Raw genomic sequence first — 27,308 nt, 5'->3', positions numbered from 1 at the left:
GCAGAAAAGGCTTGATTCTGTCCTCAATTTTTATTTAAATTGTTGAGAAACAAGAATTCCTTGTGCTCCTCAGGAGGATCAGGAGAATTGGCGCTCAGTCCTAATCTCACTGAAATCCATCTGACCTTCTGCTGCGCTTGTTTTGATGGGCATGGACCAACAGTAAGGATGGAGGCAGGAAGGATGTCAGCAGGAGACATCTCTGTAAGATTGGAGCGCTAGAACCAGGAACGATATGTATTTATTTAGCTTTATTCCTGAGTTTTTTTCCGCTGCGCGTACTAAGGGGCACAGAATTTGCAAGACTGCGCAGTGCCTCAGGGAGGCCTGCCGCGCTCTGCGCCACACTCAAAATGGCGGCCAAACCACCCTCTTCTACACCCCGTGCCGCACCTCACGCGCATCCCATTCTCGCTTCCGATTGGCGGGCAGGACTGGCAGTCTGCAGCGCCAGCCAATCAGCCCGCCCGCTCTGGGCCCGGAGGCGGTGCTGCGGCCTGGCCGGGTGCCGGGCGTTTCGCGGTCTGTCGCGAGAGGCGGAATGAGCCGCCTGGGCCCCTGCCTGAGCCCGCGGCGGCTCCTGCGCCGGCCCTGGGCTGCGCCGCGGGGGCTGCGCCGCGTCTCGATGGCGGCCGGCCCGCGCCGCGGCCCAGCGGGCGCCGCCGCGGGCATGGAGGAGCTGCTGAGCCGCTCCGTGCCGCAGCTGCCGCCCTACGAGACCAAGGAGAAGGCGCCGCCGCCGGCGGAGCTGCGCGGCGCCGAGTTCGTGCGCTACTACCGCGGCCTGGCGGCCGGGCCGGGCCGCGCCGAGCTCCTCACCCGCCTGGCCCGCGACTTCGGCGTGGACCACGGCCGCGTGGCGGAGTTCAGCGCCAAGGTGCTGCAGGCCCGCGAGCAGGGCAGGGAGCCGGGAGCCCTGCTGCAGGCCGAGGACCGGCTCCGCTACTACCTCAACCCCCGGTACCGCGGCCTCTTCCAGCACCTGGGCCGCCTCGAGGGCGGGCTCCGCTTCCTGGTGGAGCTGAGGGGCGACCTGGTGGACGGGCTGGCCACCAAGGCGGTGGACGGGCCGCACGTCAAGGTGAGGGCTGGAGGGGATGCGGCTTGGGGCGTCCCAGGTGCTTTCCAGGCAGTAGGAGACCTGCCAAAGGGTCGCGTTGTGGCAAGGGAAGAAGCGCCGCACTGGCGCAGCATGGCATAAGGTCGTGCAGGTGGTGACGTGCCCTCAAGCTCAGCAGAATAGCGATGGCACCAGCGTGACTCATGAGCCTCATATAGCACCACAAGCAACAGAGCAACCACCTCATGCTAGGGGTGAAGGATATCACCAGGAGAAAGGAGTTGTCAGGACTCAGGTTAGGCCTGTGAAGGAAATGGATGAGGTAGGACATTGCTGGAGGTGATGTGAAGCAGTGTGATGCTGTGGTTCTGACAGCAGGAGCAATGTAGCAGAAGGTAGTGGCAGCTATTTGGTGATAGGGCTTCCCAGCAGGCAGTGAAAGAAGACAGTGACTTGCGCAGATACACTGAGCACAACTGGCTTGTCAACATTCACACTCAAAATAAGCTGAACAAGAAAAAGATGGTTTTTGTGTCGCTGCTGGGTTCTTAAATTTGCCAGGAAAATACAGTGTATTTGTGAATTAAACGTGATCACCATATAACTGAAATGGCAGCAAAAGTTGTTAAGATTATTTGCCAATTAAGATGGGTAACAAACATCACATAACTTAATAATGTTCTGTAATCAATTTCCACATCCCCTTGTATCATCTTAAGTAAAAACAAATGAATTTTGCAAAAATTAGCAGGATAAAAATCTGTATAAAACAGCTGAATGCATAGGTATCAGCTGATACAGTATATTCAGAAACATACTGCAATCCATTTGAATGTGGGAAAATGTTGTCTGCAGAATTAAAGCTTCAATATAAAGGGTGTCATAAGCATTTTGTTGCATTTTCTTCTCAAAATACAGTCTTGGCTTCATGCCATGTAATATGATCAGGCTTTGTTACGTGTAACTATTCTTGTAGTCTTTTTTTGCACTCGATAGCACGTTGACTTGTTCTTGATGCTGGAGGAAAATTACAGAATGCATTATCAAGCCTACTGGGATTTTGTTTTTGCCTAAACTATCTAAAATATTTCTTAGGCAACCCTTAATCTCTACTTTGCATGTTGAAAGGGCTGCTAAAATGAGGTTTAGCCACTACTGTAGCATGAAGTATTCTTATATATGCTCAAGCAGTTTGCATTGTTAGATGCTGGTTGATGAACCACCAGTTGCTGGTTGATTGTGTTCTGTTTGTTGAACAGATTTCAGTAAACTAACGTTTACAGGTGATAAAGTTGCTTGAAAAAATTTCTGCATGTTTTATTCATTGTCTAAAGCATAGAAAAACTGTGAAAAAAGGGGAGATGAAAAATACAGTGGTAGTGCTGAAAACTTCACTAGCTTCTATGGCTCTTTTTTTTTTTGAAGTAGTATTAGCAATGCAGGAAGCAGAAAAACAATCCACTTCTATTTTTGTGACATTGTATAATGCCATTTTGCTGATGAGCTGATCTTTCAGTATCTCACCAAGGGGATTCTGTATCTATATGCTGAAACTAATTTGAAAAAAAAATTGAAGAAACACTGAAATACTCAGCAAAATCAAAATAGGTATATAGATCACTGTGCCTGAATGAGGCAGATCAGGCTTAAAACTTCAAACTTTCCAAGGCCATGGAAAAAGCTTCCTGAATTGTGAAAGGCTAGACAATTACCATTTTTTTATATATAGTATTGTCAGATACTTAATGAGCAACTAGCAGTAGCTGAGCCAGCTATTTGATATACATGGAATATTAGTTACTGCTGTTTAATACTACGTTTATGAGTATCTGTATGTGAATTTTCATTATAGAGTTTTTATTTGCTTAAGAGGGAAAGTGAAATAGCTCTTTCATCAGAGAGGCAGATTGTCTTAATCAAAGCTTTTAATCTATATTTTCTCTAAGAGTTTTCCCGTTTTGTTGCTCCCCAAAATATGGAGGTCATATGAAGATCAAAAAGTCTGTATTTTCCTGTCTTATAGCAAAAACATGGAATGAAAAAAAATCACACTTACTATACTCATCTAATAGAAACCAGAATATAACTGTATAATTTTAAATGCTAATCTGAGTGTGCCTCATTGCACAACTTTAAAATTGGGATGTGGAATAACAAATGTTTGGTATTCTTTATTTTTTTTAATAAAATATCTCCAATTCTTTTCTTTGCAAAGATTAATGTAATTTGACTAGAAAGGCCTCGGAGATGAAAGTAAGAATTTACTTACCACTAAATCTATGAAATAAGTGAACCTAACTTGAGAATGTTAACATTTGAACTGAACTTTTCAGAGACTTAGGACATAGTTTGATATTAAACACAACATTTTGTTCAGATGGCTTGTATTAAACATGATTTTGGATAGTGTAAAGTACTTAATGTCTTTCTATACTAAATTTTGTCAGCAGATATAATTTTTTCAGCTTCAGACTGCACTGTAGTATTATAAAGCATTATTATTTACAACTGATAGGAATTACAGCTCAATTTAAGTAATCTACAAACAATATTCATGCCATTACTTTCTTCTATGGTTAAAGTTGCACTGTTTTTATACCACTGTATCTTAGACTTAAAGTACTTCTATAATACATTCTACACCTTCAAAAATAACCTTCAGTTCAGAGTTGTGCATCGTTACATCCCCTTGTAGGGAGTGTGCTTTTTTTAAACCTGTAGCTGCTTCAGAAAAGCAAAATGTATCAGATTCGTTTGTTGTCCAGTTCTACCAATTTCCCTGTAGTGTAACTGTCTTTCTCCCAAGTTGGTTGTTGCCATTTGAGCCATGTTACTGCCAGTAGATGCATTGCGGTGTGTTTGAAGTAGTGACTAGCAGGAGTGCAGCCATCAGCGGTTTTCCTTACCAGCTGTTGGACTACAGCTTGCAATAGTGTTGGTGTTTCAGAAAGCAGATGGATGACAGGAGAGCTATAGGAAGCTGTTAGTTTGACCCCAGCTCTGACAACTCTAGCTTATTTTTCTGGCTCACGGAGTGCCCTTACAAAAGGAAAGAAAACAAACAACCCTGAAATACATAGAGACTTTCACTATCCCTAGGGATATCTGCTCAAAATGATTTATAGTTATTTTGAAAAACTTCAGAGCTGTGCAGAAACAAGGATTCACAAGGGAACTACCTTAAAGCCAGAATAAACAAAGCAATCAGAATGCATTTCTTGAGTTACACCTGTATAGGTAGAGTGGAAAAATGTATTTGGGTGGGGGGGAGGAAAAAAAAAAGAGAAACAGACAACTCAGTATGTGAGACAGTTCAGCTAAGATTCAACTTTTGCCAATAAAGCTGTTGGTGATGCAAGCTGTGTTGCAATTCCTGAGTGACCTAGCCATGCCAGAAGGAGCGCTGAGCCCTTCATGTACATGCTTGAATGCAGACAATTCTGGGCTTTTTATTTTTTATTTTATTTGGTTTTTGAATACAGCTTGTTTTACCTGCCACTTTCTCCTCTAATCCACTAGCGCAGAAACATCAGACAAAATACTGTTTTGCCTGTGTAGATTACTGCTACCCTAAGGTGTACTGTCAGAGTGTGTCTCGTATTGAAGTATTTTTTCTTCCATCTTGGAATATTTAAAGCAATTATTTTTGGCCAACAGGAGCCCTCTTTGATGTGTGTCTGTTAAAAAGTGCCTCTATGACTTTCATCTTTTTAGAATGTAATATGAAGTACTTTTGCTTTCATAGGAAAGTTCTGAGACTATAATTCAACTCTGGAAAGATGTTTCAAGTAGTAATTGTTAGTTTCTGAATGGATTTATATTTTGCTTCTGTTGTTTTTCCTTAAATGTAGCAAAGTACATTGGAACATAATTTTTGTCTCTCTTGTGTAGCACTGGCTATTTAATAAAGGTCTGAAAAGAACCTTAGGAGTTTCTGATTTTTAAAAGTTGTGTTCAGGTAAGCCTAAAGTTCTGACCAAGCTGCTGGTAAGTTGTTGGTAGTATCATATTGTATCCTATAGGCAAAGCAACATGAGAAAGAAATAGAGAAGCTCTATCTTAAAGAGATATCCATGCTGAGCTGAGTTCAAGAAGTCTTTCTAAACTCAAATGAGAAATTTTAGACAACTAAAAGTAATACAGGTAGCAGAAATTTCAAGTCCCTGTTTTGGTCAAATTTCCCATGATTTATTTCATAGCATTTAAATTAATGCATCTGAGCAGCTCTGTAACTACTACTTGATTGTCAGGACTTCAAATACTTCTATTTAGTATCTTCTTTTCATCTTTGTTTTGCATTCTCTTCCATTTCCCTATCTGCGGTTTACTACTGACTGTAAATTCATTGTATCTGGTAAATATTTGCATTGTTTTAGTTCTGTATGAAGAAAGCTTGAGCTGTTATGCAATTAATCTTCTCAGAAGCATTAATTTCTCCGAAGATCTCAGTGGTAGTTTGAAACAATCGAGACTGTCTTCGCTCACGTTCTTAGGTTCCACCTAGCTGATTTATCAAAAGAATCAATTTTTCTTTTTTTTTTTTTTTTTTTTTTTTTTTTTTTTTTTGCAGGAAATGAATGGAGTTCTAAAGAACATGCTTTCAGAATGGTTTTCAACAGGATTCCTAAATTTGGAACGGGTCACTTGGCAATCACCTTGTGAAGTACTCCAAAAAATTAGCGAGTAAGTGCTAAAAATTGCTAACACTTGCTGATGGGAACTTTCTGCAGACGTGATTGTACAGATCCGCTATTTTCAAGATATGTTTTTCAATACTGAACAGTAATATCATTAAGCAATAGTCACATTGAATTCACTAAAGAGCACTCTTTTTAAATCTGAATTAAGTAAACAGTGAAGAGGACCATAGTCCTGTAATTTGATTCGTTTTCCAATTAGGTTGGTTTCCTTCCCTCCTACTTAGTTGTTCTTCACATTCCCAGAGGTGCCGCTGTTACTTTTTCTGCAAAGAAAGATCCTTGCTGCACTGCTTTCTCACGCTCCCTTTCAGCTCCTGCTGCCACCTCCATAACCACTGCCACCTTCTCTCTTCCATCATCCCTGAGTGACAAAATTGGTGAAGAACCAATACTTATGAAGTCTGATGCAGCATGGCAGGCAGAACGCTCCATAGCATTTTTTACTTCTAACGTAGTGAGGCTTACCATCCTATCTGGAAAACAGTCAGGTGAGCTGCCCAGAATCAGTTGTGAACTCTGTATGGATAGAGCACCTTCCCCCCCCCCCCCGCCCCTGAATTATGTCTTAAAATTACAACATTTATTTCTAACTTTCTTTAAAATATTCAAAATTGTATTGATCGAGTAGATGACTGAATAAAAATTATGCTGTTTGATGCTTTGTCATTGAAAAACTTGAAATGAATCTCTAAAGAAGGAGTTGTGAAGGTATATGACTTAAATGTCAGTGAGGTAAAGAAAACAATGCTTACACAACCTAGATTTTCAAAACAAAAGTAACTAGTAATATCTCACTTAGTCTTCAGGGTATTTTGGCATACACATTAGACTCCTTCAGTAAGTAATAGGGAAAAGAACACTGAGTGATTCCTTGAAGACATGACTGGGGGGGTGCTAACAAATTTGAGTGTGTTTAATTTCAACTAAGTGTAGTTATTGTTGAAGATGATATATTAAAGCATTTGGATAAGGTATTAAAAATGGTTGAAGTGAAACATGTCACCTCTTGTTTCTACACAGTACATTACATGAACCTTCTGAAAGAATAATTTACAAACTACCCTTGACTGTCATCTAGATCCTTTCAGGAAAAAAAAAATGACACCAGAGTGTGGGGGTTGTTGTGCCAGTGACAAACATGTTTTAGAATAGTTTGGAGTAGGAGAGCAGAAATATTTTGAAATGCATGTCAGATTGAACTTTTACCAGACAGTATTACTGTTGGAAAAGACTGCGCTTTCACATGAAAATTTTGAAGTGTTTTACAAGGATGATTGTGTTATCTGTTTTGTAGTTGAGAAAAATAATTCCTGAAGAGAAGTATGTCCAGACTCCTTCAGTGATATAGTGATCTGAATCTGGTATAATGTATTGAACACAAAGTGCAAGTGAGATCTGAGATATGTAATGAACATACCCTAAAGAAAGCTAGAGAGAATTGGATATGCAAGATACACTTTATAATCAGCTTCATCACAGTTTTGGGATGGATTTGTACTTTTTTCACTTATAGCCTGATTCTCATTTTTTGATCTGATAGTCATTGATATTGGGAAGAGTACTGAGCTTGTATGGTGGCCAGCTGACTTCAATTTTAAAATGAAAAATATAATTTCTTTTTTCCGTTGAGTTCTGAAGCCGTGCATCCTGTTAGAAACTGGCTTGATATGAAGCGTCGAGTTGGGTCATATAGAAGGTGCTACTTTTTTTCTCACTGTGCAATTCCAGGAGAACCATTGATAGTCTTGCATGTGGCACTAACCAGTGAAATCTCCAGCAGCATCCAGGTACTGTCACTGATATGTTCAGTTCACAGCAAAGTGCTCAAATTGCAATACGTACCTTTTAGAAACCAAAATTCCAAATGCTTTGGGAATATTTGTTACTCCTATAATTTTGAAAAACAATATGTGTTATGTGGTGCTGATGGTGTCCTAGTTTAAGGGAAAAAAATGATTGTGTTGTAGTTAGTTCCATGGATGTATTTTTCTTGAGAAATCATCTCTGAGATCATTGTGTTTTAATCCATATTGTACAAATTTTTCTGTTCCTTACTGCACCCGACCTTCTTTGCTGTGCATGATAAAATTGCCTATATATGAAGTCTCAGTATTTAGAAACTGAAAATGGAGGCATTTTTGTTTGCAGAAAGAAATTTTTTTAGGGCTATCAAATAGCATTATCTTTTTAAGAAATGAGAGGTGGTTTTTCTCTTAAGAAATTACAGGGATTCTCTGAATATCTGTTATACTGCATAAATTGTTATAGGTTTTTGCTCAAGTGCAGGTGGTATAAGAAAAGATAGTAAATGAGATTAAAACTTCAAAGCAAATTATGATTGTTTTCAAAAATCTGTACAATTATTACTTCTCGTACTTGCTAATAGGTAAGCAGGTGGTCTTTCTACTTTTTATTTTTGACTAGAATTTTATTGTATCTCACAGAGGACACTGAATAAAACAGTGGGAAAAATGTTAATACATTTGAAAGTTGAGAAGAAGAACGCTGTCCCCCTTAATGATACTAATAACTACTACTAACTTTTTTTTTTTAATTCTTATTTTCCCAGGCCATAGTGAAGGAAGTTCCCCCTATAGAAACAGAAGATCTGGACAAAATTACAACAGCAATTTTTTATTCAATCAGTTTGACTCAGCAGGGACTTCAAGGTGTTGAACTTGGGACTTACCTCATCAAACGAGTTGTAAAGGAGCTGCAGGTAGGTGTGGCAAGTAGCACATGAGATGTTTGGTCAATGTGCTCTTCATGCATTCCTGTATTAGTTTCCATTCTGTTTCGTTGCTCAAGATGAGGAGCTGCTTGGTCTTCACATATGCTTTGAGTCTTTGAAGATGTGGAGAGAGTTGGAAGAATGTTTTCTGCTGTCGGTTAATTACAGCTAGATGTACCTGTTTATTTCCTTTTTCAGCATCTCATGGATGCCGCTGTTACAAAGAGATTTCCTTTACATAATTCTTTTTGCTTATTTGTTACAATGAGTTGCCACTTACTATGTATACAGTGCACATGTTTGAATAAATATGTGTATAAACAAAGCAAAAAAAGGGCAGGAGGAGTTATTTTTTGGACACTTCTTTTTACATAGGAAGAAAGAAGTCTTCAACTCTTGAAAGTCACAGGATTCAGTTGCTTTATTGCAAATGCATTCTGTGAATTCATATAATATCATTGCATCTTCTGGGAATATTGTTAGCAGATTTGGTACTTCTTAGAGAACCTTTTTCCAGGCAACTGGGAAAAGAATGAAAATCCATTTAAACAAAGTGCTGTGAAAGAGGCAGATTTCTGTTAAGTACGCTCCTTCATTTAACTGGCTTTAATACTTGAAGTATTAACAAAGCTACCACTTAAAGGTAGTGGTCACTACTCTTGTTTATGTTCATTCTTCCAATGTTTGGATTTGTAGTGATGTTTAGAAAATAAAACTGAAGTTCTAACTTATGGATTATTTACAAAATAATTTAAAATTGAATGCATCAAACTGTTACTAATACAAAAGTATCAATTAGTCAAATGCTGCAACATAGCTGACTGGCCTGAAGTTTGTATTTGTGTTGCCTCCCACCCACCCCCCCATGGGTATTATGGCTAAATTTTTTTGCTTCCTGCTTTTAAAATGGCTTTCTAAAGTGCAGTAGTCCAGGTATAATTAGGCTATGTCATCTCTGATCTTGACTGAGGCAAAATTTAAATAAATTCATGTAGTTACCTGCTTTTGCATCTGAAAAATAATTTCTGGATGATTGATTTGCTCTCATAAAATAATCTGTAGACAACATATTTGTCCATAGCTAAGTTGTTATGCAAATACTATAAAAGTTTTGAGTTTCACAGGCAAATAGATATACTGTACTTCAATAACCTATGTGAAAGTTCTAAAATATGATGTGTTCAATGGAAGAGTGTGCTCCTTATTTAAGACATTAAGCCAAAGTTTCTACATTTAAAATCCAGCCCTCTCAGTATCTTTGAAATATGCAATGAATAGCAAACACTTTGGCTGAAAAGCTTTTAAATGCATCCTAAGCATAATATTATTGCCTCAAGCTTAAGTAATTTAATATTGAAAACTAAACACATTTCATATAATGCCAAAGATAGCATTCTTCCTTCCTGCTTAAATTTCATATACTGCTTCAAATTACTGTGAAAAATATGTTGCTATACGTGAGGTTTTATATCGTGAATCTGAAATGAACATCCTTAAAATTAATTGGTTATGAAATCATGGCAAAACTTAGACTCTCTATATATTTATATTTCAAACATAATTCAGCTACCTGGCAAAGTATTACATTACATAAATGAGATATATATTTCGTCTTCGTATTTGTGCTGTTGCAAGAAAGATGATTTCATGCTGACTGTTGCTGTGTAACAGGATGTTACATACCTGCAGAGAGATGCTCTGTTTTATCTCTCCAGGCATTTATGGAGTAAAATCTTTAAAGGTATTAAGAACACTTAAAATAAGCTGTTTTCCTGTGATTTGGGAGCAACCATAACTTTCTTTTCTACTATTCCTCTTCCCTGTTCCCAAAAGTGTATTTTATGAAGCTGCATGGATATAATTTATTCTAGCAGTTCATCATGTGTTTCTGGATTTTTTAATCTATTTGTATCTTCAGAACGGGACCAGATATCTTTTTTTCACGATATACTTCAATTGACCTGACGTTATCAAGCTGAGTGCACGTGAAAATTTATGAAATGGAGCATGGGCCACTATTAAAGGGGGTCAGAGTAGGTGACCCAGTTGTTCTATCTGGCTTGATAACCCATTAAAGCCAGCTTTTATTTACAAGCCTGATTTCTCTTTTTCACCTTTTGATCAGACCTTTTAAAGATAAATGCTGGCCATCCTGATCTTGTCTTCTAAAGTGCTCATTGCCTTGTAGACTTTGCGTCTGGATAGTAAGGCACCTTAGCCCATTTTCCTCCTCTTCTCCAATTCACTTGGCTAACCATCCAACTATTTTAAAAGTCAGAAATTACCCTAAGAATCGAAGTAATGTTCAAGAGAGAAAACCCCAGTTTCTTGGTTTTTTAAACCATGATCAGAGTAATATTTCTACAGTTGCACCTTTCATAGGAAATGAAATAGGTCTGAATTCTGTAGTTACAGATTTCAGTGACTTGTTTTTTTTCTTGCTCTATGTCTTAAGAAACATTCTAAGAATCATAATACATACGATTTTCATTGATGTTTTATTGTAATGAATTAACACAGATCTTTCTACAGCGTAGAATACCTAGCACTTTTGTGTCCCATTCTTTGATTGGAATTTCTTGCTATTCTTGAGTCAGGCTTCATTATAAATCAAAGGTTTTTTTTGCTTAAGTCAAGAGCATTAGCCAGAGTAGTTTCAACATTAACTTCAGAAAACAAAAGTCATTAATGTATGTTGATTAGTAGTGTATAAGATGTGCATGAAAATGCATCTGTATCTCTTACTTTCCTTTTATCAAATGTGAAGGAATGGTTAGTTACATCTGAGAGTTCTGAAGCAGTAGGTGGATTAAGATGTTAAATTGCATGATGATAAAATCCATTTTTTTTAGATCAGCTGGATACGAGTCCCACTTTTTAAATCACGGTCATCAAAGTAAGGTATTATCTTAAATCTATTTTTTTTTGCAATACAATTTAAAAGTATGGCACCCCATCAGTCATTTCTTGCCACTTGAGAAACTTCAGATAGCGCTGCTTTCAAGCTGTACCTTGTAGAGTGCAATCGCTTTTCCTTGTTTGTTTGTTGGTTTCACTAGTCTTATGAAGCCTACCCTGTTACTAGGGCTGTGTTTAATAAAAATAATGATGGGAACATAGCACAAGAAAAGGTTTTTGCTTACTAACTTTCCAGCACACTTCTGGTTCAAGATCAAAGCATGGTTTTGCTTTACTTTGGGGGAGCATGGGGAGCAGATAGATACGTGAAGGATGCGAGGTGAGGCTATCTGTGTCTCTGCTGAATGGATGTGAAGAAAGAACATACAGAATGCTGCAGTTACAATGCATTTCAGAAATCTTCTTATGTGATAGTATTTTAAGAGTTCTATAAAGCCAGGACAGCAGAAGTCTTCCTTTTTGTACGTGGATGGCAAATTAAACAATTTTTGTGAGGTCTGAAGTGAAAAGATGAAATCTAATCCAGAAGTGTTTTAAGCACCTCTTGTAAGTGCAGGACAGTATAATTATTTTGACTCTGAGACTAGAATTACATTAAAGTCCCTGTAAAAGGGACTTAATGACCTGGCCTGTTGAAAATGAACAGTGATCTTAATGAAGGACCACGTTAAAATTATTTCAAAGATACAGCAATGTCCGTGTTTTCTTGCTTGTTTTGGTAATGTTGTAGGACTGAAGAGTACCAAAAAGAAGAAAGATAATCAAGGACAATTTGTCCATGATGGATGTTGTTCTCTACATTTTGGTGTAGTTCTGTGGTATTTTTAATACTTTTCTCTTTTCTCTGCTTTCCACTTTCTTCCTTACTATTTCCTCTTCACTCCAAAGTATTGTTCTTTAATTTATTGTCTTGAATTCAGCAAGAATCATCACCCGTTACATATTTCACACCTGTGAAGTAACTCTAAAGCATCATACTGTTGTTATCACCGTTTGGGATGAGGAATTATGTGATGCACTTTCATAATGTGTAGTCATTCAGCCTTTGTTGTATAACTTTGTGACTTCCATCTCAATGGGCTCTACCTTTCAGTGGAGAGAAGCCTTGTGTGTTTCAGCCTCAATATACTGCAAACTTGCTGCAGGGCAAAGGCAAGGTGTGTGATCAGTCGTATGTTTTGTCCTTCTTCCAAAATTCTGAAAATTCCACTTCGGTGCATTAAATTGCATGCGTATGCTGTCTTTCTCGCTGGTCGGGTATAAGCAAAGGACTTTCCAAGGCTATGTTCACAGTGGACAGTTTGGAGCAGCGTTATAGCCACTTACTTTAAAAGGGACAAACAATACAACAGTAGTGCTGAGTTGACTTTATATTGGTGGCAGCAGCTGAAGCAATATGGCCTCAATAAAAAAATTTTGTTAGCATTAGAAATCACGTATCTTTAAGCATGCTTCCAGCTGATTCTGTGTAAATAGGTAGTTGAGGTCTGTGATAGGAAAAGGATTGATATATACTTATATAGATTTATGCGCTCACATAAACACACACATTTTTTGTGTTCTATATGTGTTACGTTATATATATATGTGTGTGTGTAGATACAACCTTTGCGTTGCTTTGTAATAAACAAGTCTTCTTTTAAAGCATTGCTACTTGGCTAAGTATCCCAAGTTACATATGTTGAGTCTGTCTTTAACTGAACTGATAATAAAACACTTGGGGAAGAAGAGGCCATTTGAAAGGGTTGAGGAATTTCTCTTTTTCATTACATTTGAATGGTTGATGTTTAATACACTTGTATGACTTGCTATTTGTTTGACTTAACTTTTGTGGACATCTGTTTGATCTGCAGAATGTTATTGGACTCATATTTTCCCAAGGGACTGCAAACTCCTAAAACTTCTCTCTTATCTTCCAGTAAAAATCCTTTATGTGACTTTGCCTTAACTTAACCTGCTCTGACACATCTACTTGTAAATGCCATTGTAGCCTCAAAACTTGAAATCTCTGCTGTCATTCCTCACGAGGGAAGTTCCATTAGATCAGAAAAAGACATGCACTAAGTTAGAAATATGCTAATAGCCACTTTTTTTTTCTTTTCTGTTCTTTTTTCCTCCTATTGAAGCCCTTATTTGGAAAGATTTTTGAAACTGTATTGGAACATTGAACTAGCATGTCAGACTTTACATGCTAGGTATCTATACTATAAAGTTAGTTAAAAATTGGACCTAAAAATGGGGTCCAAACATAGAACTGTTACTAATTCCTTGAATTGGTAATACATTATTTAACATGAACGTAGGTAGGGAAATGGATGTCGGGTACAGATTCCATCATGAAAATATTTCTTGTACATTGCTTTTTTTTAGTACTGTTAGGAAAATTGAAGCACTAGTGCCTCTGGTGAGGTAACCCTCAGTGTAAGCACTTAGTTTGAGACATTATGCAGAAGTACATGGCCCCTCTTTTGAGTCTTTCACTAATTTAAGCAGATGGAGGATGTAAGAAGTTGAGTCATAGAAATAGGCCCTCAGTTTCATCTCTTCATATTTGCACAGTTAGCAGTTTGTATCCTTAGTGTTTGCCTGGCCATTATGATTTGGCATTTGCCACAGGTGTTATGATATAACTGGGTCAAGAGAAGGGATGTAACAGAGATCAAAACAGGACCTCGGAAAGTAGCCTGTTTCACATTCAGAGGCATCTTGGGAGAAAGTGTGCTGCTCTAAGTATTCCAAGGTTTTTCTTTTGTGTTAGTCGCTTTAAAAAGCTTGCAGCACAAATAATTTGGAGGTGTTTTTGTAAATGAGTTTTTATTGTTCTCTGGATATCTCCTGCGTGGATTCTGTTTGGGCAGGTGTTGGGATGAATTCATTAACCTACTGATAATACTTTGATTTCAGTTCTGAGAACTGGCTAGCTATGTGTTTTGTGTAATCTTAGTTACATTAACATATGTAATGCAGGGAACAGACAATGTAAATAATGTCTTACCTATTTTAAATTTTAAGCATGTATTCCTCCTGGAAATGAATAGAATTCTAAGATAGTACCAGACAACTATTAACCACAATAACAACAAAAAAACTCTGAAGTGGATGCTGGAAGAAAAGTAGGCAGATGCATTTTTAGCTAGCTGATAGGTGCTCGTGAATGTATAGACAGATGGATTTCTCATTAGACAGACATTTAATTTGGAATGTGTTTATAGCCACTCTGCATGGTCTGTAGCTCTGCAGAAGGTACATCATAGCAATTCAGCCTGCAGATGACAGACATGGATAGCTATGGTGAAGCCTTTGAGAAAACTGCTTAGAATTTCATAGCCTGTGGCATTTGGGAGAGAAAAGTGGTAGCTACTATATCACGTAATAGAATGCTGAACAATTGGTGGCAGACTTTAACTTTCTGGTTGGACTGTTGATAATTGCTACCTTAATTTGATATAGTGACCTGGGGAGATCATAATTTCCAAACAGGCTTTGCTTTCATTGATGAAAGATGTGACCTTGGACTGTGGCTTTCAGAGTGCAAGACAGTTTCAGATGCAGCATGGGTAATAGGAGAAATCTGCACTCTTCTGCAATAAAGAAAATGTAAAAAAAAAAAAAAAAACCCAACCAAAAAAAAAAAAAAAAAAAGGAGCAGCTGCTTCTTAATGATGTGTGGATTTCTGACAAGAAAATAAACATTAATGGAATTCCACCAATAGCCGTAGAAACTAGCACATCAATTTAGCAACAACATAAATGTGCTCACTTCACTGCATCTATTTGTTTCTTCTACAAGAAGTGGCTGCCTCAGATAAGCTCCTAAACGTGAGCATTTATCAGATATGTGGTAGTCAGTACTGTAGCTTCAAAATGGGGTCACTTTCCTGTATCTTATCTCTCTTAAAAATACGTACACTTTCTCCTTTTATGTTTATTAATAGAGTTGGGTCTACTAACTTCTTGATAAGTAACCTGGATTGGGATTAGTGAACAGGTCACTTTGCTTACCATTTGTTTTCAGAGCAGTCATCATCATCATGATGCAGAATTGCAGTAGTTAAGTAGGAACTATGATACAGGGATTAGTATTAATACACAAACAGGGGAGGAAACTCTTTGTTTTCACTTTTGTCATTGTGTATTGTTACCCTCTCAGCTCTGCAAGCTGGGAAGTGAGATTGAAATTGTTACCCTTTGGAGGCAATGGGCATGGTTCAGTTCCTACATGGAAAGCCCTGTTCGTTAGCCCTGTTCAACAGCAAAATAGTGTTTTTAAGCTCTGTGCTTTCTTAGCAGAGATAGGTCTAGAAGTGTTCTGCGCTGACTTTCTGTTAAGCAGCCTTTTCTCATGGTCCAATCCATTTTTCTTTTTACCTGGAAGAGGATTTACTTCCCAAATTTCAACAATACTTTCCCTCTCTTCCCCGCTCAGGTGTTAGCCCTGAACAACTCTTAGGAATGCATGAAGGAAACCTAAGCGATGAGTTGTCAGAAGCACTTTTTCATAAAATCAAATAATATAGTTGGAAAAAATGGACAGCCTTGAGGAATAGAATCCCTTCTTTGGGTTGGAAAAAAAATAACCAAACAAAATACTCCATGTTCTCTATTCCTTGAATCCCCCCTGGAGGAGAACAGCCTCTAAAAACCTGTTTTGCTTTCAGGTGGTCAGCCCTGCCCCACACAATAGTAACATCTGTACTTTCTTTACCAGCGCGTCTAGCACTTCCCATTGATAGGTCACTAATTCGAAAACTCCTACCCATCTATTCCTGCCACTCATCTTCTCTGTGTTATGGACCAAAGATGAACTTTAAAGCATATTAGAAAATGAAGATGTAGAAAAATGAACCCTGATTTTGAAATCCAATCTTTTTGGAGAGGAGCTTGTTGCTGTGTAAGGATGCCAGCCTGAAAAAGGTACTTCTCAGTACAGATTACAGGTTTGCATTCCCATGCCTTAAGGTTCGTTTGCAGGTCTGTCACATCCTGGACAGTTGCTGTGTTGTCATCATCATTACTGTGTGGACAAGCAGAAGGGTCCTGGGTCACTGAATCTTCAGAAGGGAGTTGTGACCCTCCCTTCTGGGCAGAGATCTGTGTAGCCTCGGTAAGAGCTGGCAGGCAAACAGTCAAGTCACTTGACAGCATACTGTCTAAGCAGCTAAGTTACAGGCAAGTCATTGCAGTGTCACTACTGGTCAGCTTTCAGGGTGCTGAGAGAGAAAGGAAGGCAGTGAGTGATGCTGCTCATTACCATGGTGACAAAAATGAAAGCTATCAGCCTCTTTCTGCAGGGACAAATATCTTCGAGAATTTTTTCAGTAGCCTTTAAAAACTTGCTTCTGGGCCATGTTTCTGCCTTCCCCTTCTTTTTCAGATCTGTGTTTTTGTGCTAGTACTGTTAGTGTCTTTGGGAGCTAATGTTCTAACAGGTTAAAATTTACAAGTCTGTGATCTCTGTGACATCCAGAGAAACTGTAGCTGGCGAGGGGTCGTCTAAGAGTAACTCTGCTTACTAATCACACTAATTAAGATCCTGCTGCTATAAAGAAAAATGGATTCCAAATTTGATGACTAGGCATACTCCTTGATTGAAAAACATGAGCCAGATGAAAGGTGATCGAAGAACGATTTAGTGAGTGCATTTGATTCTGTACTGAAATTTTAAAAAATTATTTTGAACTGATTTGTGAACGTTGGTTAAGGGGAGCTGGTGAGATTAGCCAGCTTAAGCAGTTAGGAGTCACAGAACTGAAGGGATGGATGGTAGATTTGGGCTGGCTCGGCGTACTATAGGGCCAGAAGCCAGCAGGACAGCAGTAAGCTATTTGGGAAGCTAAATGTAGGAAGGAGAAAGGAGATGTAAATGTTCAATTGAATATTCATTCAGTTATTTTTCTAAGTTATTAACAAATGTTGCATGCCTTCGTGCTCCAGTACACAGTTGAGGCACACCAGTCCTGCTTTCCCTGGCTTCTGTGTCCTCATGATAGAGAAAGCAGACTGCACTGTTGTGCAGAGCACAGCAGTACCTGAGGATGCAAGCAGCGCACGTACAACTGAAACACCCTTAGCAGTATGCTGGCCATTAACGTTTGCTAGTGTAAGATAGCCCCTGAGTGATAATGATTTTTTAATGATCATCAGGGAAATACTCAAAATGGAAAGAATATGTTTTGTAGTCATTTAAAGACAATTTTGTGTTGTCATTAAGATGCTTCCTTAACGTTGATGTATGTCTCTGTTCTTACCACCGCTTCCTTCTATATGAATAATAATTAAAACAGTGCAGTGGCAGTTCCATTTTTGTCTATCTTCCTTTTTTTCTTTGCCCCCTGACTTGCTCCACTGACTTTGATAATAGTTTTCTTCTTTAACTCTTCACGTTGCTTTGCCCAAAACTAACACACTATTTTGCTAATGTGTATTTTGCTTTACATGGTTGTGTAATTAATAGTTTTTACTTATAAGTTTGTAGTTTGAGTAGCATGAAAAGTAGCTCGTTGGGATAAAGAACCTCTTTTCAAACTTCAGGAATTTTTTTTCCCCCTAAAAATCTTGACACCACACTGTTTAATTAAATCATACAAAAGAAGATGATCTCTTCTAAGTTTTTCAGTAGACAAACCATAAACTTTTCTTGATTCAAAGGAAGGTATTTACATACAAAAAAAGAATGACGTTTAAAAGGTTTTGAAAACTTATGTACTGATTTTTTTAACCTTATCCCTCTGAATAACTTTTCTGTGGCACATGATTGCATTTGCTGATGTCTGTCTATAAAAGAATATACTAGAATGTGATGTTGAAAAGCACTATATAAATTCCTTTAAATAGATGGTATGCATGGAAAGAAGTTCAGTCGCTGTCAAAATTTCTTACTGCTGCAAGTGCTTTTTAGACACTAAGCTGTTACAGGTGGGGTGATCCCTCCTCCCCCCCAATCTGTGTTAATTCTCTTCTCAGAATTCCTTGTCTTCACTTGATCTCAAGAAAAGGATATCAGCTCTTCTTTCACTCAGACTTCTCATTGTCAATCATGAGAAAACTCATGATTTTTTTTTCTCTTCTTTACAGAAAGAACTTCCTCAGATAAAAGATTTTTCTAGTCTTTCGCCTATCCCAGGATTCACAAAATGGCTTGTTGGTCTCCTCTCTTCACAAACAAAAGAACTAGAAAGAAATGAACTTTTTACAGAATCAGAATGCCAGGAAATCTCTGCGATCACAGGAGGCCGTACCACGGAAACTCTGAAGAAACTCTTATCTAACAATGAATGGGTGAGATCAGAAAAATTGGTCAAAGTGCTCCATTTGCCATTTATGAGACTCTGTGCCTGGTATTTGTATGGAGAGAAACATCGTGGCTATGCTCTCAATCCAGTAGCAAATTTTCATCTTCAGAACGGTGCTGTGATGTGGCGGATTAACTGGATGGCAGACACAAGCCCCAGGGGCATTGGTGCTTCTTGTGGCATGATGGTAAACTACCGGTATTTCTTAGAGGATACAGCCAGTAACAGTGCAGCATACCTAGGGACAAAACAAATTAAAGCGTCAGAGCAAGTTCTTTCCTTGGTATCTCAGTTTCAGCAAAATAGCAAGCTTTAAATACTGTTAAAAACTAAGGACAAGCATTCCTCACTGCAGAGGGCTGTGATACTCTGTAGTGTCTATATTAAAATGAGAATGCCCTTCATAAAACGAACTTACTCAGCACAGCAGGATGCAAAATGATGCAGTTTATCAGTCGTCTTGTTTATGTTGTTGTATATTCGAAGCCAGATGTTCTGTGATTTAGTCGCTACAAGTTCCAGACATATTTTCTGTACCAGTGAATTGGAACTGTGTGTTAAAGGGTGAGCAAAATCCTCTCAGTGAGTTACAAGCCAGTGGTAACTTGTATGGACTGTTCTTCAGCCTTACCATTATTCTCTTGATAATAAACTTACAAACCACGTCTTCAGAAGGAGCGGCACTTCTCTCTCGTAGTACTATTTTAATAGATCAGTACCAAAGCACATGGAAAGAAGTACATAGTGAAGGTAAATGATTAAATACAGAACAGTAATTCACAACTTTATTTCAATATATCTTTGTGGTTTTCTCCCTCAAGCATTCTCATGTAAAACATCCTGATATTTTCGTTTTTCAAGTCCGCTCAAAATCTCACTGAATCCTTGCTCTTCTGGAGCATGATGAAGCCTTACGTTAATGTGGTTGAATATTAGCACCTCTCACTGCAGCACGTATGTAGTGTTTGCAGATTTGTCTGCTAAAATATAATGTGCAATAGAAAGTGCTCTATTAGGGCTTGGTTGAGAAGTTTTCAGGTATGTATGTTATGCTCAAATATTTGACTCTGGTAAATTTTTAAGTTGATAAAGAGCTTTTTTTAATTAAAAGGTAAATGTGGCCCATAAACCAATAAAATAAACTTTCTCTATAAATCTTGTGTTGTGTATTTCAGCATATACCTTACTTCACTTAACAGCACTACTTGATAATAATGTTACCAATCTTGTATGACCATCTTCTTAGCAGATTTTGATGCTGAGTGTTTTGGAATTTCTGATTTCTTCCCCCTCTGGCCAAATCCCGGTCTTCTTTTTAAGAGAAGAATTGTGCAAAGGAATTGAAAGGAATGGAGTTCCTGCTCCTGTATGAAAACAGAAGCTGGTAAAACTGTAAGTGTCCAATTAGCCTTTCTCCTAGAATGAACTTGTGTAATTGGATACATCTTTTTTATATTCGTTATTTAGAAGAAATGCCATCCTTCAGGCTTACCTATTATGGTAACCTATTATAGATGTCTTCTAAACGGAGAAAAGCTTGCATTTAAATTCTGGTGATAGTGAACATCACAACAGTGATGATTAAAGCAGAGATTTAGAGGTTCCCTGCCTGTTGTTCCTTTCAGAGCAAAGACATCTTTGCATAACAGCCAGTCACTGATTTGCAGTGGCACCTATCCTATACTGTGTTGCTTTCATTGTGTTTTTAAGAATAATTCCCACCCTCCCCACCCCCCTACCCCAAAAAAAGGCACACTTGAGTCACTAGGTTTCTCATCTATAAACAAATTGAGGTAAATCTATTTATTTTCATCAGATACAATGATTAAAAAAAGAAGTTCACAACCCCTTGCAGGCAAGGTGCATCCAGCAATTTTACAGTTGCTAAAACCACTAAAAAAAACCTAAGAGTAGTGTTTTCAGTGCATTTGCTAGAGGCAATATGGTATGAGCCAGAAGATACGTACTTTTTTGCATTGCCTCTGGATTAACTTTCTGAATGTGCACTGGAAAACACTTTAGACCTATAGAAAAATCTGTATATTGATTACTCTTTCTTTAGTCTCATTTGTGGAGTTATAGCCTAAGGATTAAACACTCAAAGTACTGGAAGCTTTTGGTGAGAGATTTTTGGAGAAGCAACTCTGTACTGGCCAACTCGAGGAAGCAGCTTTGAAGTGATTCCCATATGATAGCTTTTGGAAAACTAGCTGTGGTAAGTAGTGTGTGCATTCACAGGTGTATATAGTCTTTAGAGTACTTCAGATTGAAGATCTTAAAATCTAAGTCAGTAGTTCATCCTCAAGAAATGGTGCAAGTTGTTTGAAGATACAGAACAGTTGGACTAAATGGAACAATGACTAAAAGACACTTCAGGCTAGAAAGGAGGAGGAGTGATGGATGGATGATGAGAGTCAAATGTATATAATCTCTTGGGTGAATTCAGCCATATCTTCCACCAGAGTGGCATTATTACATGAAGGACCTGGTTCCCACTTTTCCCTGTTTTCAAACCAAAATTTTTAAAGAATTGGATTTTTTTTTTAATATTTCACCTGAAATTTCATTTGCAAGTCTTAGTCCCAGAAAATGAACATTTTGGGAGTAACTTTTTTTTAAAGAATCAGAGCAAAAACATTTTCCAAGCACTTTTTCCCAAAAGGTAAGCTATTTGCAGCTTTGAGTATCAGACTAGATAATTGAAAAGACTACTCATAGAGTTTTGTATGTAGAATGTGATTTTGCTAGTCAGTTACCAGAAAAATTACTACAGGCATGCAACTTTTATTCTGAATAGAGCTCGTTCTTTTTTCTGTTGGGATTTTCTAAGCTTTGGGAAATACTTTCTTTTACACAAATAATGTTTCAAGGTGAAATTTATGTGCGGTGGATACATACAAGTCGTTCTTGGCTGGGAGGAATGGGGAAGTAAAACCTCCTCTCGTTGTGTTAAGCTTTTCAAGTCTAAGGAAGCCAGTTCATTTACTTCAAATGATGATTTCTGAAAATAAAATGATTTTGAATGGTGCAACAGTAAGAGCTGATCAGGATGGTCAAATGTGCAATCACCTGGGCACAGTTCAAACAGAGCTAAGGCTTTATTGCAAATACAGCACAATCCTATTGTCTTAAAGGCTGCATTCAAAGGATAAAGGGCTTTTTCCATTTGTAACCACAAACAAATGTAAGTATGAGAATTGGTTCAATGACGTGAAATGCTTGTGTCTTACAAAGAACAAAAACGAAACTGCCAGCACTTTCTCACCACTTCAGTTATGTCCCCAGAGCTCTGGCTCGTTGCATCTAATCCACACATTCTTTTTTTTAGTGTGCCTAGATCTGTCCTCCGTGTAAGGGAAGCAGATGTGTCTCTCTTTTCTTCGTACTGTTTTTAAAATCAGGAAGACAGACCCTGGTATGTGGTCATGTCAAACCAGCCGTAGGAGTTTCTCGCCAATTCTAATAGATTCCTGTACTCTGTAGCTGTAGGACTGACTGCTGAGCTACTTGCCCGTGTAGTTTAGTTAGTATGTCATGAATCAATCTACCCCTTCTACCTTACCTCATGCATATACTACATTTCTCTTGACTTTGAATTACAAGGTATTTCCCGAAATGGAAGTCAAAACAATTTAATTTAGAATAGCTCCTGTGGATTGTATTAAAGTTCTTGAGATGTGGGGTTTAGAAGTAGATTAAAGGCAAAGTTCTAACAGCATTTTACTTGAGCTATTATGGATGGTTATATTTGTTCTATGACATCTGTACTCCATCAGAACCTTAGCACCTACCGAGTTATTTCCTCTTGAGCAGTTGTTAAAGTTTTGGTAATTGGTTTTGCTCTACTTTCTGAGGTCACTTTACTGTTATATTGATAAGCTAGCAATTAGAGGCAAAAAATTCCAAAAGTGAATTCTGTGTTTCAATCACAGTACAATTTTAAACACAAGGTAGGACGTCTTTGCTCATAAATACCACTGACTGTTAGTTACTGTTAGTATTCTTTCACTGTGCATTGACTCTAAATGTACAGTGGTGCTTAGATTTTCCAGGTTGCTACTAAAAAGTGATTTTAATATGAACAGTGCTGAAAAGGAAAAGGAAATACTCACCATCTGTACTACTTCCTAGGGCAATGGGCATGCCATTGGAATAGGTTTTATCTTATTCTGTCAAAGTGAGTCTTCACAGCTCAGAAAATAGATAGAAGACTTTTTTTTTCCTTTTTCTTTCAATGTGTAAAAATTGTTAAGCCAGTTCTGAAGAGCATGGACATAGTGTTGAGGAAGAGGCGACAGTCTGTCCTTTGAGGAAGCTGAAACACTAAACCTTAAAATCATTGTTCCTCCTACTGTAGTAATGTACTTTAGAGAATGTATTGGATGATGAATTTAGGGTATGTAACACTGGAGGAAATATGTTTCACTTCTAAGTGTCAAGGCTGAAATCATTTGCAGGTTTTCTCTTCTGCAAGTTGTTCATCAGATGAAGAGCTAATAAATATATTCTGCTTTTCCTGTTACTTCTGTATGGCATCTCAGCTAACATCTTCATGTAATAGCAAATACTTTTTATTGCTAACCTTTGAAAAGTCTTACAGCCACGTGTGGGTCATGTTAGAAAGCCAGCTGTACTGCACTGTCGTATCTGAACTGTCATGCCTGAAAGCTGCCACAGTGCCAACCAAAGCTGTAACCGCTTGTGCATGTGAGAGCCATGCTGCAGCCCTTCCCCTTATTGTCCTGAAAATTAAAGAGCTGCTCAAATGTTTCTCTCGGGAATCAACTATTTTGCTGCTGTTACATTAACAAAATTAAAGGATACCAATATCACTATAGTTATCAAGGTGTGGGCTGTAGAATAATGCTCAAAGTTGTCTCATGGATGGAAAACGGGTATTAATGGCAATCGCTTAAAATCTATCACTTCTGCTGTTTGGTTCTAAAATGAGGCGCAGGAAAAACAGAATTACTTGGTAAAGTCACAGCTTTCTAGTACTGGCTTACATGTACTCTTTGGCAGCCTTCACAGTTTTAATTTTGTTCTGGTGTCTGAACAGGCAGACATGTAAGCTTCTGCGTTGGGTACATGGCAGTGGTTGGACTACAGGTATTACTTAGCCAGTACTGCTGAAACGATCATTATGCTCTAGATCATGATGTAAAAGTACAGAGGCAGTCAGTAGCATTATAAAATGTGAAGTATCTGGAAACATTTTTAATGCTGCCTGTAGGATTTCAACTTTCATGTCAGAGCTCATTTCAGCCCTTGATGTATTGGAGGAGGAATATTGACATGTTCGGATCAGAGGCTGCTTTATGTTTTACCCTCATTTATTTTCTTGGTTGCCCTTATCTTTTGACAACGCAGTGCATTCTGCAGCATAAGGGAGAGCAAGATATTAATAAATCTCATTGGCATTTACTCCTCATAGGAACGTGCCTGATTACAACTCCTGCTGGAAATCCCACCGTAATGTAATACTGTGATTGACTAGGTAAGGGGATAGGTTTTGCCAGTAGGCTTTGCCAAGCATCTTGATCCTTCAGCCTGGATCCTTGACTTTCAGGCCATTGTTGTTGGAGCTTTTGTTTCCTTGTACCTAGAGAGAAAGAAAGGTGGTGGCTGCTTTCAGTGGCTTGCTTCCTTCGTAAGCAAAGATAGTTGCTGTGCTCTGCGTGCTGTGCATCACAGTTTCACAGCTGCATCACGCTTTTGAAAGCAAATCAATAGAAATAATGTTACTTTGTCACTTATGCTTGTTTTATGATCAGTTTACGCAATTTTTCTTATCAGAGAAGTAGGGTGTCTTTCTCTGTAGAAGTTGGATGGAGTTAAGCAGGACTTGTGTTCCAAGATATGCCTTGGATGGGTGATGAGAGTCCAAAATATTACTTAAATGGAGGATGTTCAGTTTATTTGCAGATGCTGAGTCATGACAAAGTCCTGTTAAAAGAACTACTAACTACTAGACAGGGATTGGCTTGATAGGATCATGAGGAAATAAAAGATATCCTTGTTCCATTTTTATGAAATGGTAATCAATGAAGTTTTTTCTACCACAGTTGGAACTAATCAACCCTTTTTCTTTCTGAAACAACTGCAAATACAAAGGAAAATTAAGGTAACTAATTTGCCAAAACAAATGTATCAAGTTCCCATCCCAGTGTGATTTTTAAACCAGAAAACTCATTAACCCAATTACTGGGGATTAGACTGGAATCATTTACTGAATCTTAACTGGAGTTGGAATTTGGGATTTGGGGGGGGGGAGAGAGGGAAAGAATGAGAATTAAAACAATCTAGGTTATTTCTGCTTAATTACAGAAAAAGGAAATGGTGCAAAAACTTTAAATAGTGAAAAAAATCATTAAGTTCCTACAATCTGTACCTAAGAATATACTTAAATGGGCTTTATGTTGCAGAACAGTATTTAAAGTGCAATTTAAATTTTTAAGATGCATTTGCTTGCATTTTTATGTAAATGTTGTTTTTTTTCCCAAAGAATATTCTCCTGACAAGATGGCCTTGAAAGTTCATACGCTTACTGTAAGCTCTTAGGAAGAGTTATACTAAAAGTTAAAAAGGTGGCTTTAGGAAAAGCATAAAGTTTTAATTGTTTTTTTGAATAATCAGCTTTGAATGCTAACCAAATTTCAAATAGTTCTGTGTTTGAAATACATATTACACCATAGATCTTTGATCTCCTACTCAAAACTGAAGCTCAATGCTTTATTTATGGCGCACTAGTCAAGCCTTTCTTTAATGTGACAGTTGTAGATTCTGTTAGAGATGCATGTCACGGCAGTGCTTGAAGGGATGGTTATTTCTGCTGCCGTAGAAGTCGGGGAGCTGTGCTGCAGAGCCATGCATATCAAAAGAATCCCACTAATCTTGAGAGCCCATGACGAGTGCAGCTTGATTGGGGCTAGTACTTTGTAGTACGTTACCTGGGCAGAGTGCACACTCTTTTAAGTTTGTGCTGTAGGCTACACTGCTTGACGGCTGCATGAACTGGGACTCACCAGTCTCTTGCTGGGCACTCAGAAACAATGGAAGAAAGCCCACTTGTGCCTGTAGAAGTTTGGTTTTGGGGTGGTGCTCCAGAATCTTAGAGAAAATCTGAGCAAGAGGCCCAAACAAGAAGTTAGTTCTGTGGGTGGACGTTGGATCTGTGCTGCTCAGCTGTCCATTGCTTTTCCTAACTTTGTTCTGAAAGAATACTCAGTACTTCTTGCTCAAAAATTTTAACAGCAAATACTTACAGTGCTGTAGAGGTTACACAGGGTTTAATGCTGAATGGACTAATTTGGCATAGGCAACTGAAAATACAGTGTTCTTAAAATAGTACTGGGCTAGCCTAATTAGGGACATCTACCTACTGTTTCCATCCCATCTCTTCCCAATCAGCCTGTAGAGGGGTGACTTGCAGATCTGTGGTGGAAAACAGAGGTTGTCTTTGGCAGTAAGAAATTACACTGTGAGCAGCATAGGTGTATTTTATGTTTCTTGTTATGAATGTGATTAAGATGAGATTGGACAGAAAAAGATTTTTTGAAAAAGGCTATTGTTGTAGGCCACAAGTACACAGTTTAATCAAGAGCCAAGTGAAATGTTAGGTGGGAAAGAGTGTTAATAGAGAATGAGTGATACAGAAATGAAGGCTTTTAAAACAGGACACAGTTGTTTTCACTCTACATAGATTTATCATTTATTTTTCAGAATGAAAAGCTGAAGAGTCGGGTACGTTCAGGCTGAAACAAGTGGCTGACGAAGTATTGAAAGAACAGATTTTCGATATAAAATATATTGAAGTAAGGTATCAAGTGAGCACTTTGCACTTCCCTGAAGTGTACATTTTTAAGCTTAGGTCATTGTTAAAGTAATAGGATTTATCAAGAGGAATTTATTCATTATGATGGCAGTTCTTTCACTTTCTCTTCTCCCTCCCTATTTGCGTAGAGTGTTTATATAGTATCAATATGTATTTGATAGGCTTTGATGCGTACAGAATAGAAAAGGAGTGAAGAAAACACTCATATTGTCTGGTTTGTAGAGAAGTTCTTAATGAGAATAGCCCAATGCTGGGGAGGAATGAATATGCGGGTCTTGTTGCTTGAAGTAATCAAATCATTTTCTTTACGATTTACAAGGTGATTTGTATGTAAATAGCCCCTAGTAAACTCTATTCTGCATACAGTTTTGTATGAGGAAAATAAATACGAAGAAAGAGAGTGAATGAAATCTTGGCTATTAGCATATTGTGCCTGTGTTTTTTTTCTCAGTGAGCTTATTTATTCGCACATCAGTGAGCATTGTTCCCCATGACCAAGCTTATAAAAGTAGTGAAGAAGAAAACCATATTTAGATAATCTGATTTCTGTACGATAAAAAACTTTCTGCTCAGAGATAGACAGCTGAAATAGGGGTTCTGTTGAAATCATCATCAAAACTCCTAATGACTTTCATGGAGCCAATAGCAATTTGTCTGTCTGCTTGCTCATTTGTTCTATCTTGATTTATCTCAGGTCTACTCTTCCTTTGTGTGCTTATTGCTCTTATATGCAGCCTATCAAATCATGCAGCCTCTATGATAGCTCTGTAGA

General features: G+C 38.2%; 1 protein-coding gene and 1 long non-coding RNA gene across 2 annotated transcripts; both read left to right on the top strand.

The window, feature by feature from the left end:
• Positions 1 to 592: 592 nt before the first annotated feature.
• On the top strand, positions 593 to 19,857 carry MLYCD (malonyl-CoA decarboxylase). Its single transcript, XM_062586281.1, has 5 exons — positions 593 to 1,081; positions 5,631 to 5,743; positions 7,391 to 7,547; positions 8,330 to 8,479; positions 18,485 to 19,857. The coding sequence occupies exons 1-5, from the start codon at positions 626 to 628 to the stop codon at positions 19,016 to 19,018; spliced, it is 1,410 nt and encodes a 469-aa protein (XP_062442265.1). The 5' UTR covers positions 593 to 625; the 3' UTR covers positions 19,019 to 19,857.
• A 129-nt stretch (positions 19,858 to 19,986) lies between these two features.
• On the top strand, positions 19,987 to 26,868 carry LOC134146410 (uncharacterized). Its single transcript, XR_009959843.1, has 3 exons — positions 19,987 to 20,094; positions 20,765 to 20,917; positions 26,425 to 26,868. It is a non-coding gene; the product is annotated as an uncharacterized LOC134146410 (long non-coding RNA).
• The last annotated feature ends 440 nt before the right edge of the window (positions 26,869 to 27,308 follow it).

The sequence above is a fragment of the Rhea pennata genome, chromosome 13 (assembly GCF_028389875.1).
Source record: "Rhea pennata isolate bPtePen1 chromosome 13, bPtePen1.pri, whole genome shotgun sequence".
In the NCBI taxonomy this organism is placed as follows: domain Eukaryota; kingdom Metazoa; phylum Chordata; class Aves; order Rheiformes; family Rheidae; genus Rhea; species Rhea pennata.
This window is presented reverse-complemented; position numbering and strand designations above follow the sequence as displayed.

Bases quoted from the DNA above. Each gene is read 5' to 3' on its own strand.
- MLYCD (XM_062586281.1), top strand. From the start codon at position 626: ATGGCGGCCGGCCCGCGCCGCGGCCCAGCGGGCGCCGCCGCGGGCATG. The intron at 1,082-5,630 runs GTGAGGGCTGGA...TTTTTTTTGCAG, and splicing joins TGGACGGGCCGCACGTCAAG to GAAATGAATGGAGTTCTAAA. The intron at 5,744-7,390 runs GTAAGTGCTAAA...TTTTCCGTTGAG, and splicing joins GTACTCCAAAAAATTAGCGA to TTCTGAAGCCGTGCATCCTG.